The following is a 14,523-nucleotide window of genomic DNA, read 5'->3' on the forward strand; positions in this document are numbered from 1 at the left end:
AGTAGTAGTAGTGCTTCAGGTGTTGAAATTAGTGAAGATGAGTGTTGTGCATTTAATGAAAATCGAGGTGAAGAGAGTGTGACCGGTGTTGAATGTGTTGGTGGCTTTGTGTCGGGCGGGAAAGTTGTGGCAGTAGTAGTAGTGCTTCAGGTGTTGAAATTAGTGAGGATGAGTGTTGTGCGGAGCCCATGTTGTAGGCTATGAGAGCAATTCGCCGTTTATTAACCCGTGTGATCATGTGTCGTCATTTGACGAAAAGGATAGCGCAAAAAAATAAGAGTTGCGAGTTTTGAACTCCTGATACAAAAATAGCAGAACAACAAACATTTGAACTCACCGAATCTGAGAGGATTCCATTAAAATCGTCCGTAGTTGGTCGAAGTTTCACAAATAAAAATTGGGTTGACGTGTTTCGTCAAGCACTTTAAAAAAAGCCTTTCCGTAGTTTTGCCTTTAGAAGACATTTTGGAATCGAAAAAACGATAAAACCCGTGATCTTAATTATATAGGTTATTGTACATTTGAATTTTGTAAATTTACTATCGATTTGCGAGTATACCTGTAAAACATTTCAGGTTACATACACAGGCGAGGTCGAGCTCAAGAAAGGCGACATTGTTGCCCGCAGATTAAAGGGTGATTTGGCTAACATTTTGCCCCACCGCTTTAACCTAAATAATTTAGACAAGTTGGACGACGAAGTTGAAGAGTCAAGAAATCGCGATAACGCGCCTATTTACAACGTTTTAAGACAAGCGAGGGCGGAAGTAACGACAAAGAGGGGCGGAAGGACAAGCGAGGGCGGAAGTTCGAGTAACGAAACCGACGCGATTAAGGCTATGTAAGTCGCGCAAGCGGATAAATGTACAGGAAGCAAGTCCGCGTTGTCAAGGACCATTCGCTTTTATTCAAGCATTCCGAGTAGCCTTCGCTTTGGTCGTGGTTGGATACTTTACGCATTTTTCACGAAAGAACTAAAACAGATGTTATGTACATAGACGCCACAGGTGGTATTTTCGTATGAAATCTCTGTGCGTCATCCGGCCAATGGAAAAGCCCCTTGGCTGTTACGACTGATGTTACTAACAGTCACAACATCGTTTCCATTTCGAATTTTTTTAAATGTTTTATTCGGACGAAAATAAATTAGTTGGAAAAACCGTTGTGCGCCACATTATTTGCGATGGAAGCGTGGCAATTATTCGATCGCCGTTATCAGTTTATATGAGCGAGGATTTGGAAGCCTATTTAGATCGATGTTTTAGTTTAGTAACAGGAAAAGCGACTCAAAGAACTTTCAGCAAACCGTTTCTTCATTTGTATGGTAGCCACACTATGAAGAATATGAAAAGCCTTTGTGGTCTTCTTCCTAAAAGAAGGAAAGAGGCAATGTATGTAATGGGTTTGTTGATGTGCGCGGGATCATCAATCTCTTGAGATTAACAACATTCTATATCGTATGGTAATCATATTTACTTCGAGAAATGACACTCAAGTAAAAATAGGCTGGAAATGGTTGAAAGCACAAATTGAACGAAATCAGCATATTTCAAAACAATTGTTCTTTCTGAAAGGAAATCGGGAGAGAGCGAACTAGAACTTCACAAAATCGCCACCACGTCAACCAACCCATTTGTTAAGTACTTTGACAACACTATTAGAAGACCAAGACAGGAAGTCCAAATGCAAAAGTCATGTGGACAAAAGGAATTTTACCTGATTTTTTTGTAAGATTTACGAGCAATTGCTTGCCAAAAATTGCGCTGTGGACGGGGCTGTTGTTAGGCGATTTGAGTCGGCACGGAAAGGACGAGTTGTACATACGACCGTCTGAATTTTTCGATGAGTTAACTAAAAGTGAAGAGCAAAATTTAACGAAAGATAACAGAACCCGCAAGGCGTTATGGAAAAGAGTCGGCAGGAATTAAAGCGATCGCGGCGTTTCGGAAAGCGTTTTTGTAACGTTGCTGAGTTCGCCAAAGTGTACGACGACCAAAATAATGCATTAGTTCGTGAATTTAGAGATAACATTCGGTTTACGCAAAAATTCAGGCGTAAGAGGGTAGTCGTCCAGCCACAGGAGGAGGAAAGCTGGGCAAAGAAACCCAGAACCAGATAGGACGGTTGGAAAGTATCTTCAAAGGACTTGAGAAGCTCTAGTCCTAAAAAGCACGGAAAAGTGCCGAGCAACAAATCAATTGAGGACCACAATTGTAATTCCAATTTGCCTGTTAGTTCCCGGGGTCGCCGTTGTTGTGGTGTGAAATATCAACCCAGGTTTAACATGGATCAAAATGACTATACGGAACTATTGTCAAAAGACACCTGGCTTAGTGACAGACATATTGATACAGTAATGAATATTATGGCAACAGAATTTCCCCAAATTGGAGGTTTACAAAGCGTTCATGCTTTTGAAACTCCGTTCAACTCACCAGCAGTTCACTCAACATCCAGAAAACACAAACTATAAGGCCTAAAGAAACTATAAAACACTCTTATGCGAGTAGGATTCCTGCCAACTGCGATCTTGTTTTATAAAATAAATTTTCTTTATTGTCTTTCTGCTGAAATGCATGAACAGTAAAACCGAGTTTTATGATAGCATCATCCTTAGAACCTTCTTCGTTTCGCACTTTTGGATCGAAAAGGTGTTGCGAAAAGATAGGAATTTTTTCGCTTTACACTTTCGGCACGAGCAGTTGGTGCGAAAAGATAACAATTAGCCTACTATAGCACGAGAACAATAGTTGGCACAGAGACTTCTAAATGCCAAAGAAAGCCAATTGTTTTTTAAAGTAATTGTGAACTGTGCGAGCTACAGGCGTTTAACGATTATCGCGATCGGTTATGAATATGAATATCGGTTATCGTCGATTTAAACCCTTATCCCCCATATCAGTGGTATTATATGTAGCATCATTGGAAAGGTATGATCAAGGTTTACCCCAATCTGTTGGTTAAACGGTCGGCAATTCAAAATTTCCCTTCATTTTAAGGGGATGCTACCAGGAACAAAAATCGCGACATTGCTCATATTCAATTATGAAAATGGAATATTCTAAACCTTGAGATTTTTTGTATTTTCTTTTTTCATTGGTAAAGTATACGCTTTCGTCCAGTTCCAATGCGAACTGTGTGAGCTACAGGCGTTACGATTATCGCGATTTGTTGGTTAAACGGTCGGCAAATGTTTTTATCTTTCAATATTCCGCGAATATTAATATTCAATATTAATATATATATATATTTTTTTTTTGCTATTTTTTTTTTATATTTATAAAATATAGACCTGTATTAGTGTGGTTGTAAAATATTTGTTTTCTAAATGCTGAATAAAGATGGTTATTTTGCCAGTGAAATTGTAGGATGAGATAGGGCGAGATTTTGTAGGCTGACTAGGTGTTGCGGAGGCATCAAAAATATCACCAGTCAATCTCTAAAACGAACTATTTGGTCTAATGTGGACTTGAAAATCTGGAATGCAATCAACAAATATATCACAGTGTATCCTTCGAAATAGAACCGTTTTAGTTATACAAATTTAATTATTTTCTGAATCATAAACCATCATTCAATTATGGACTGTTTCCATCCAGTGGGCCGGTAACTGTGGGCTGCAGCCCAAAATGTAAACTTATCAGAATTTTTTTTCAGTTATATTGTTACAAGTTGCGTCACAGCATGGCGTCATAATTCCGGTATTAGTATCAGCCTTGTAATGAGTTTTGGTCAAAATAACTTGACCTAATTAGAGTATTTTGAGCAAATGACTTGTGCAGCATTCATCAAGCATTATTACACAACTTGACGTCACTATACCCGTAACCGGTTATACTATAGTGACTTGAATCACCGTGTTACGTTATCGTGTGTTCTGAGATTTGTGAATATATATACATATACTCAACGAGTGATATTAACTGAGTAAAGTGACTCTATCTAGAGTAGAAATTAAGGACAGGTATTTTAGCGACCTGTTTTGTGGATTCAGTCTTAACAAGGAACGTATGAAAGACTTAGGCAGTCGTCGGCTCTTGCCTAAGAGCCAGCGCCTAAGTTACCCGTAGGAACTATACAGCTTCTAATCGCTAAACTTCACTTAAGTCTTCCGGGAAAAATGACTTGACTTGGGTCTTTTGGACCCATAACGTGACTAAAGTCATTTAGTCAAATCAGGTTGAAATAAAGTGTTTTCATTGAGCTTTTGTTAAATTGGGTTATTCATCTTACTATTTGCACATAAAACAGTTTGCGTTTATTATATGTTTAGGCTACTTGAGCTATATTGCTTATAATTAAATCGGACGAGTTTATCATTGAACGTTTTATTTTTATGAAAAGAACTTGTACGAATGACTTGACTGGGATTTACGTCATTTCAAAGTAACTTGTTTGCAACACTGGTGAATGGTCGATTGGCAAGCACAAATAGGGGCAAAGATCTGCAAAATAAACACACGATCCGTTAGAAATTATAGCAGTTCTAAGCAAAAAGGTCAAGGGCAGAAAAGTCTAACTTTTAGACATTGAGGTCACGGCAATGCACTAGTTGGGCGTTAGGGCCTTTAGCTAAACTCCCGGCGTAAATTAATTAAAAATATTCTCTGACAATTCACAAAAGATAACAAAATATGTGAGATCGAATTAATAATACTTGACCTCCTCTAAACTCATATGCTAACTTGAACCCTAACCAAAATAATCTGCGTTAATTTAATAATATTTTTAAACGCTGGGGAAAAAGCCCAAACTAGGGTGGGCATAAGTCACAAATTTATGGGACCTAAAGCGTTTATGCAATTATTAAATTAACGCACAATATTTGGGTTAGGGCAGTGGTTCTCAACCGCCGGTCCGCCAAATATAGTACAATTTTATATCTCAATTGCAAAATGGAAGATGTTGATGGCTTGTCCATCAAAAAAAATTAGCCAGTTCCGTATGTAGCATTGTGACGTAACAAAGAGCTAACGGTCTAGTTTGGACTGTAAACTACGTCACAATGCTACAAAGTGCTGTACCGAACTTTTTAAAAACAGGCTATTTGTTCAAGTCTTAAACTTTAAGACCGGTTCTATGTCAAAAACTTTAATAGAACCATCACGTATAACACGTATAATACAAAAATACAGCAGCAAATTGCTCATTACATTAAAGTTTCCATTTTTTGCTTTTAAGTTGCATACGTTTGTCGCAATTATGTTTTGGGCAGGGAGTCGAAACGTTTGACTTTTTCGGTTCAGTTTCGGTTCGGGTTCAAGGATTTTTTCGCAATCCACTTCAGTTCCGGTTTCGGTTTTGAGCATTTTAAATGTTCCGGTTCACCTCCGGTTCGACTAAATTTATTTTCCAAACCGGTTCATAAAGTTCCGGTTCGGATGCAATTGAATATGAAAATGTGGGTCAATAAATGTAAAGTTACGTGACGTAAACAAGCAGCTCGTTATTGAAATATCTGAAAAATGAAAATCAACGTTTTATTTAATCCGTATTAATTTGTTTTGATAAAATTTCGAACATGACATAACTTGACTCTGTAAAATAGAGGTTGTGACGTCATCCTGGAGTGAACCGCTTTTGTTACAAAGTTTCGGGTTCGGTTAAGGTTCAGATTCTTTCAAAATATTCGGTTCGGTTCCGGTTCGGCTCCTTACAATTTTACCTGAAACGGTTCAGGTTCGGGAAAATTTGGACCAAATCCGGTTCATAAAGTTCCGGTTCGGTTCCGGTTTGATTTTTGAAGGTCCACCGGTCCGCAAAATTTGTTTTGAAATTTTACCGGTCCGTAAGCTAAAAATGTTGAGAACCACTGGGTTAATAGGGTGCTGGTTAGCGTTTGAGTTCGGGTGTTTGTTGTCCACGAACTCAAAGTTTAAAAGTCGACTTTTTTTTAAAGGGCTTTTTGATGGTACACTAATTGTCGTAAACCTTTTTGGTTGGAACTGCACTAATTTTGGACGGATTTTAAACGTTTTAAATGGATAGCTGAACAACGGTTAAAACATCTTATAAATCTACGGTCTGCGCATCATGAAGTCGAACCAAAGAGATTATAACCTTGAGGATAAACTAGTAACTACTAGTTCTGCTCTTTTTCTTTTAAGCCACGAGTTCTTGAACTTCTTTTTAACACGGACCCCTAAAATTTTGTTTTGCTTCGCGTGGACCACGGTAGGAAGAAAAGTTTCAAAAACAAAGTAAAAAATTTAAAGAGAGACAAAGAGACTTCAGAAATATGCTGATTTCGGTCCAAAAAATGTTAAAGTGAAATGGAGTTAAAATAGCCTACATTCAGCGTTAAGACGTTTTATTTTTAATTAAACTCTTTTCTTTGAAAAATTGATTACTTTCTAAATATAGACTAATATTTCAACTTGCCTTTCATGGACCCCCTAAAATTAGTTCACGGATCCTCAAAGGGTCCATGGACCCCAATTTAAGAACCCCTGCTTTTCCTTTAAGTGATGCATTCTACCATAATAAGAAAATCATAATATTTTCCATTAAACCTGTTATGCATAATATACGGCAAGCTTTTGGCGTAATTTGTTGTTTAATGACCCCTAGTCTCAATTTATGCATATACACGCGTCTTAAGCTAATAGCGAAACCAAAATCAAACGCAAAACGCCATCTTCGTCTTTTGTTTGGACGGCCGTAAACGCGAGATATTTTTTCTCTTTCGTTTTAGTTCGGGTTGGCTGATTAGCAAGTGGGTATTCGACAATTGACATCGCTAGTCGCTACAAGTCAAACCGTCTTTTTTTCTCGCTGAAAAAGGCCGAGTGAGGCGCAGCTATGTTCCTCGCTGTTCGCTGTCTGAGCTAATATCCAATATTGGCGTAAAAACAGCATTTTTTTTAACTGAAGCAGATTCTTAAAAGCTGATAGAATGGTGACTGTCGTGTGCGTTTCAAAGTCGCAATTTTTAAGTTATTATAGTTAACGCAAAATTATTCTCTGTAAGCACATTCTTAGACAACGTTTGTAGTGTGTAATTAACACAAAATATTTTCTCTCAACCGCAGCTTGTATTTTAGGTGTTATTATTTATTATCGTCAGACGGCAACTAGGGAAATTCCCTAAGATAAAAATTCGGGACCCCCTTTTTGATTTCTGGATATGCCCCTGAGTTGGAATAATATTTTGTTGTATATCAATTTAATTATAAATAAACAAATAGTAATAGACATCGTCCATTTGCAAAATGTTCTCTACACAAATATATACTTATCCAAAAGAATATTTTTCCATAAATGTCTCTCAAATTTTTCTTTCCTATGCTGGTTCAGTAGCCTACACAGTTTAAATTCATGCTGTTCTGCTTTTTTCTATACTTGTTCCAGTGTAAGAAATTTGGGCACATTAAAATTGATACCATGAACTTTAAATTGACACCAAATCTGGTAACCAGCTGTCGCTGACTTCAGTCAATACTTTTGCCAATGATATTTATTTGATGCTCAGTATTGGAATATGTTATATAATGTTAAACCTATCCACTTAGTTTATTTTCATAGAACTCTCTCATATTTACTTGGTAAACTATGAGAACACATATGCATTTATAACTGTGATTAAGCCAATCTGGAATTATGTTTGACATTGCTTAAACACATACCAACAGTTCAAAAAATGGTCAGTCTATTATTTTCAACATACAACTAACCTCTGGTAAGATCATAGTGACAAATGTAATAATTAAAAAAATGATATAAGTTTGTAATGCAAATCATTATAGAGTATTTTTTACTTAAAAACAAAACATAAACTGTAGCCTGTCCGTGGGTGAAAGTTTATCTAGTTCAGGTCTACCTAAACCAGCCTTTCTTAACCTGGGGTAAATTTACCCCAGCGGGTAAATTTCCTCGATTTAGGGGGTAAATCCAAGGATATGTATTCAAGCTCTGAATATTCTGGATCCGTTTTCTTAACTAACCTATGCAAAGTGGCTTCTCTGCATTGCCTACTATCAAATCTAAAGCACAAAACCGACTTAACATGTTAAATCTGATATTTGTTGTGCATTATCAACTACTTTACAAGAAATTGAACAACTAGTTGCCAAAAAACCCAAGGACAGCCGTCACTAAATATAACTGATGTATTTTTCACCTTCGTTTTTTAATAAATGAGTACCACTTTGTATTTTGGGGGTAAATATGATATTCATCTTTGTTAAAAGGGTAAAACATACAAAAAAGGTTAAGAACCCCTGACCTAAACCGTTCAGTCTGTGACCACTTTATTGATTTTGAAATTTTCCACGACCACTTAGGTTAAACGTTAAACAGTTTAAAACGTAACACTTCTTGATGTCTGCTTTGCACACATTCATTTTAGTAATGTGCATTACATTTGCCATTAGCAATCTAAACAGAAAAAATAACAATTTTATAATATGTAGCACTTTTGTATTAAAATAACTCATTAAGTGGCCCCCTGTTTGGAAAGCCCTGATCTATTTATTACAAACTTCTAAGTATTGGCAATGCTGACATAAAAGTATTTATTTATTTAAAATTTAATTTGTTACACTATTTTCTGTTATACAGGTTAGAAAACTGGTGAACCTCAAATTAAAACCACCAAGTTATGGTCACAGAATGAGCACATTATTTAAAAGTTAAAAGACAAGAAATTTATTCAAATTTCCCATCCATAGGTAATTTATGGACAGTTTGTAAACCAGTGTTTCTAAACCTTTTTTACCTCAGGGTGCGGAAATGTTTTGGGTATACCGGTATTTCTCTTAAATTGTTTTGCAATTTTTTTTATATAACCTTTATTTAACCCCAAACCCCACCCCTAATAATTTCAACCCTTACCAAATTTCTAACCCCATCCATTAACCGCCCTTAACCACAAACAGGGGCACAAAAATTTGGTGTCAACTAGGGCACCCAACTATCTACAGTAAAAAAGCTAATGCCAGACAGGTGTCCCCAAGCATCTGTATACCCTCTCTCTATACAGTTTTTGGCCTTATTCCAATAAATTTAGGACTTATTCTTACATGTTTATGTCTTATTCAGACGATTTTAGATAATAATATCTAGATTATTCTGATGTTGGTATTGTTGCTTTGTAGGTTTTATTGTGTGTTGCCCTTAAAGTACTTTGGAATCAATGAGCTAAGCCTAGTAGGAAGTTAACATTTTTTTTTTAATTAAAATATTTTTTCCTTTGTGTGCCGCTGTGCATCGGTTTTTAAGCTGCCTAAAATCAATGAACAATTTTATTTAGATTCTATTACATTATATTTTCCAGTTGTTTTTTATCAGAATGGGAGGAAAATAGAACAATATCATCAGCATACAAGCTTCAATTTAGGTTTGTGTTAGAAGACAAATCATTGACATAAGTTTAAAAAGTAGTTGAACCATAATGCATCCTCGTGAAACTCCAAATAAAAGCACCAATGGACCAAAAGTGGTCTTCCCATTTTTGTGATATGTTTTCGACCAGTTAAGATTTTGTCAACTTTAGGTGTTGAACTCTGACACCATAATGATTTAGTGTTTTTTTGGCGCTATTGCCCAATGATTTAGTGTTTTTTTGGCGCTATTGCCCACAAGTTGGTAAAACGCTGCCCTAAACCAACATTTTTTGCAAAACCAATTGGTCTAATTAACAAGATCTAACTGTATGTTGTTTATATGTTTAGGTTGGTTGGGGAATTGTAAGCAAAATATGGATGCCATCATTTAAAAAATAAATCATCAAATTAAAAAAAATCACAATAAAAATAACTGGGGATATTGCCTAAAAACAAGCTTCTGGCTTCCCCAAAGAATCACATCTAGCCCACAACCTATTTCCATATTCTTCCATTATTAACAAATATAGTATAGCAAATCACCAACTCAAAATGAAAGTTAAAAAATACGTGTATTTCAATTTCTAAGCCTATTCTATTTCCCTCCTGTAACCTTTTACAGATTTCCCTTGAAACTTTTAAAATCATGGCTCTTATGTTTGAGAAGAATTCCCCTATTATTTTTTAAGAAAATTTTTCAAAATTTTCCAGTGGCCTACGTCTTTAAAACAGTTCTCTATATATTTCAGAATAACTAAATAACATGGAGCAAAAACTAGAAGCCGCTATATCAGAAGGTCTGCACCCATCTGACCATCTGGAAACGCCGCCAACACGCTTCTTCAGTGGCGCAAAAGATCCCTGGTTCAAACTGAGCAATTTGTATGCGTGTACTGTTCGGGTGGGCGACCATACGTTTCCTTCAGCCGAGCATGCCTACCAAGCGTTGCATAAAATTCCAGATTGTAGTCTCGAACCCTGGCTACAGGGCGGCATTTATTCGAACTGGAAGCACGTTTACCGCGTTCTAGAGAAGCCATTCGATCCCAAAAAGAAGAACAAATGGCAGAAGAAGGACCAGATAGGTATCCTGGCCATTTTGGTGGTTCGTAACGCTGATAAATTCGGCGTCCGTTTCAAAGATCGAGACGATGCCCTTTCTATTTCTTACGAGAGAAGGTGGCGTCCAATTTTCGAGGCAAAGTATTCTAATGCAGAGTTGAGAGCCATATTGCTTGGAACGCGCAGCACATTGATTGAATTTAAACGTGGTGGCCATAAGGACATGCTTGAGGCATTTAGAAATGCGAGGAAGGCGGGCGCTTCAATTGATGCAGCAAATCAGGCTGCCCAAAGGGCTGAACTCTGGGGAGCCTTTAATTATGGTGCTCCGACTGAAAGAAAGAAAGGAGTTTTGGATGTTGCAGAATCATTACAGATGACAGTATGGGGCCAGAATGTGACTGGTAAGAATTTGACTCGTTATAGAAATGAATTGTTGGTGCTCGAGCGGGAATCTGCGCAGAAACGCTCGGTCGATGATTCGGATTCGAATGAGGGTGAGGCGGCCAAGTCGTCAAAAAAACAGAGGAAATCTAACTAGCCTATAAGCGGTGTTTTAGGAAAAAATTATATAATGAATAGTTCTCCAATTATATAAAAGATAAGTGTTCCTGCTTCTAAACCTTTAATAAGAGTGGCTTTTGTTGTTTTTGGGGGTTTTGTGATGTCAACAAAACAAACATGAGAATTCTGACGATGGCTATGATGCCATCTTCGTCTAGATCTGAATACATTTTTGGTGGGGGCGTGTTCAAGTCTGGATTTTGTCTTAAAAGATTGACAGTCATCTGCATACTTTGGACGTATGTGTTTTATGTATAGGTAAATATTATTCATTGAAGGTGTGATTTTACGTGGTGACGTAGCCTATGTATTTGCGTTTGGCGAAACAGATTATGTTAGGGAAGATTGGCGGTTGGTGCTTTCATTTTTTCTTTCCTGATCTTTATTCCAAAACCGCGTTGTTTACATTTTGTCTTAAGTTAAAGCCTTTTCTATGTGTATTGTGTTTTTTTTAATTTATAGGAATCGTCCTTGGATATAGTTGCGGAGTTGGCACATCATATTGCTGTATTTATAGCTCTTATATCAAAGTTTTATTTTCACGAATGGCGTGTAGTTTTAGTCTTTGCGTTGGATAAATGTTTCTAACCGTTAAGTCCATGATGTGCTTTTTTGCTTTTCTTTGGTGTTGTGTGTTGTGTATTCTCTTATTCATTGAATGAAATATCATATATGCACTTCACCGACAATGACTCCCGATATGACAGTTGTAAATTTAAAGCCATTTGAATTGGAATTACAATTGGTTCCCGGCCCTATTCAGAAACTCTGTTTATAAATGTTTCTGTTGTTTGGCATCGTGATCGTAGTAGTTTATCATGTGTAAAGGTTCGCCCATGCGTCGGGCTTTTGGAGCGTAACGTTTTAACTTATTGTTACTCGTCTTTCGAATAGCGTATCAGTCTCGTCTTCATAAGTATTATGAAAATAATGTTTTTATCGTTCTTAGTTGTAAGGATTATACAATAGAAACGTCAATTGAAGAAATATTAAGATCAGAGTTAAAAGATCAAAAAAGACTGGCTTGTGCCGAACACCAATAGCTACATTCTGAAGTCAGATCTGTGTTCAGTGACTTTGTCTTGAATCAAACCTTTATTGATAATGACTTTCTGCAAAGTGAGCTTTTTGCCAGTACGAAATATGCCGGGCGGCGCTTTGTGACAAACCAACATCTGAGATGCAGGCATCTGGATCTAAACTTGAGTTTTTCATACCGCCCAACCCTGGTATTACAAGTTACGCAGCTGGAAAATCGTCCGTGTGTTTTGTTTCAAGCATGTCCGCCGCATATCTGGCTTGGATTGTGCAGCTAAAGAAAAACAGAGCGATTTGTAAGACATTCTAGACGCCCACCTTCCATGTCAGCCGGAGTACGAATGTCCTACTCGGTCTCACAAGTGAAGCCTCTCGATAAGCCCATACTATCGGAAGATATTAAGGTTCCTCTTACTCGAGTCCGTTAACACCTATATGCTAATAGGGAATTAGCTTGTGGGCTGAATAACTGTAATTAATTGACGATCGCGGGCCGGAAATAAAAATCTGTGTTGAACTTAATTAACTTGAATTATCGTACAGGTAATATAAACTAATATATGCAACAAAACCTGTAGGCCTAGTAAGCTTTATTAAATTGTAGATCAGTTTACAATTTTATCAAAATTTAGCTAGAATTTACATCCGCTAACATTTTAACTGTTGGCCTACAAGAAAATATGCCATTTACCGACTAGGCCTACTAATTGTAGCCTTTATAGTTCAGTGGTTCTCAACCGCCGGTGCCTGACCGGGTCAACTTTTCCGCCAGTCCGCCAAGTATATTACAATTTTGTATCTCAATAACAAAATGCAAGATGATGAAGGCTTGTCTCGTGTCCGTCAAACTTAAAACTTCGCTAGTTCCGTAATTTGCAGAACTGTGACAAAACATTGAGTTAATGGTCTACTTTGGACTTTGTCGCATGTCACAATGTTGCAAGTGTTGTGTTCAACTATTTAAAAGCAGGCTGCAACTTGTTTTGCGTTTAAGTTCCATACTTTTGTCGGAATTACATTTTGGTTGATTTTATTTTTAAAAGTCCACCGGTTTGGAAATTATGTTTTGAAATTTTACCGGTCCGTAAGCTAAAAAGTTGAGAACCACTGGCCTAGGCTACTTATAGTTCGTTTAGTAAATATTACATCACAGAAGGTCGTGGAGCACAAGAGAGGGTTGTTCTGGCCTCGGCGAGAGACTTTGGCGGTCCCTTTCGAAGGAAGGATGTACAAATGATTTAAGCAGACACGCGAAAAAGGCGATTTATGGAATGCAGCAGAAAAACTATCACTGCCGCTATAAACTTGCCTGCAAAGTCACTACAGTAGTTTGGTACTTTGTATGACTCCAAAATAAAATCCGGGTTTAGCCTGTGGTCATTTTTTATCACATCTAATCGCGGTGCTAATAGTATCGCGTATTGGCATAGGCCTACTTTGGGTGAAGAGTAGAATGACAATAACGAACATCAGACAATAGTAATAAAACAATTGGGTATTACCCCAGATTTATTTCAGTAGAAATATCTTATGTTTTTCAGTCTTTTTATAAGCGCTTACCATAATCACACAAAAATGTGAATATTGTTTTAGAAAAGTAGTAATTCCAGTTTAAACGCAATCCAAGACTGAAATGCTCAAATTATTACGTATAGGATTGGTATTGATGCCACCTAAGTATGAAACGACAACCGATATTACAAGTTTACTTCGGATCCCTAAACATTTTTTCTATTCTGGTATACCATTTGGAAAAAAAGATTAAAAATGTATATATTTATTTATTTTTGTGCACAAATAGAATTTAGAAATGTTTATTAGTGGTTATCATTTGCAACAGCTAAATTAAATGCACTTCTTACTTGGGAAAAGAAAGTTAGAACACTTTGTATTTTGTGAGGACAAACGGCCCAAGTTATCTTGCGACAAGCGTAAGCTTTCTTTGGATTTAGAATTTGACAACAGATCGAAACGTCCGAAGAAACTGATTGATTACGTGAACGATAAGATGGAAACAAAAGCAAACACAGACTTGCGATACTTCTCTACCTTTCCCCTGGCTGAAGCAAAATCACCTGTCGGCGAAAACATAATGGTATGTCAAAGTATATGGCGTTGGTATAACACTGATATTTTTATTGCTTAATAACCATAGATTATCTTTCGTCATTTTGGGGCATTATGTACAAACAATTTTATTGGTTTGGTTTTCCAGTCATTGGAAATTTTATTTAAGCATGAAAAAGTAAAAAAAATAAATACTTTCTAATTTGGTCGCATCACATTTTTATGGGCTACTAACTCAACAACAATTTGGTTGCTATGTTTGCAGCGCCTCCTTAAGAGTTTTATTAATTTTTTTTTACTTTTTTGCAGTTTTAACCATTTTTTTACTGCTAATTGTATCAAGGGTTAAGAAACCTACGGCCCGCCAACGAAAGTCATGCAACTGGGCCTGAGGCCATTTCCAAAACTTTTTTTAACTTAAAGGGAATTTTCTGCGTTTTGAGCAAATGTTTTTTTTGCATCAAGTGTA

General features: G+C 36.8%; 1 protein-coding gene across 2 annotated transcripts; it reads left to right on the forward strand.

Annotated features, from left to right (window-relative positions):
• The first annotated feature begins 7,471 nt into the window (after window positions 1–7,471).
• LOC146140890 (uncharacterized) lies at window positions 7,472–11,790 on the forward strand. 2 transcript variants are annotated; one of them, XM_083392179.1, is made up of 4 exons: window positions 7,472–7,678; window positions 8,560–8,669; window positions 9,275–9,337; window positions 10,073–11,790. In XM_083392179.1, exon 4 carries the CDS (start codon window positions 10,087–10,089, stop codon window positions 10,924–10,926), a length of 840 nt encoding a protein of 279 aa, XP_083248305.1. In that variant the 5' UTR covers window positions 7,472–7,678; window positions 8,560–8,669; window positions 9,275–9,337; window positions 10,073–10,086; the 3' UTR covers window positions 10,927–11,790. The 2 variants fall into 2 exon arrangements, with proteins under 2 accessions (XP_083248305.1, XP_083248306.1); XM_083392180.1 differs by lacking the exon at window positions 8,560–8,669.
• The last annotated feature ends 2,733 nt before the right edge of the window (window positions 11,791–14,523 follow it).

Source organism: Ascidiella aspersa, chromosome 6, assembly GCF_963924565.1.
Source record: "Ascidiella aspersa chromosome 6, kaAscAspe10.2, whole genome shotgun sequence".
Classification (NCBI taxonomy): domain Eukaryota; kingdom Metazoa; phylum Chordata; class Ascidiacea; order Phlebobranchia; family Ascidiidae; genus Ascidiella; species Ascidiella aspersa.

What these genes read in the sequence shown, in the direction of transcription:
- LOC146140890 (XM_083392179.1), top strand. Translation starts at nt 10,087, where the DNA reads ATGGAGCAAAAACTAGAAGCCGCTATATCAGAAGGTCTGCACCCATCT.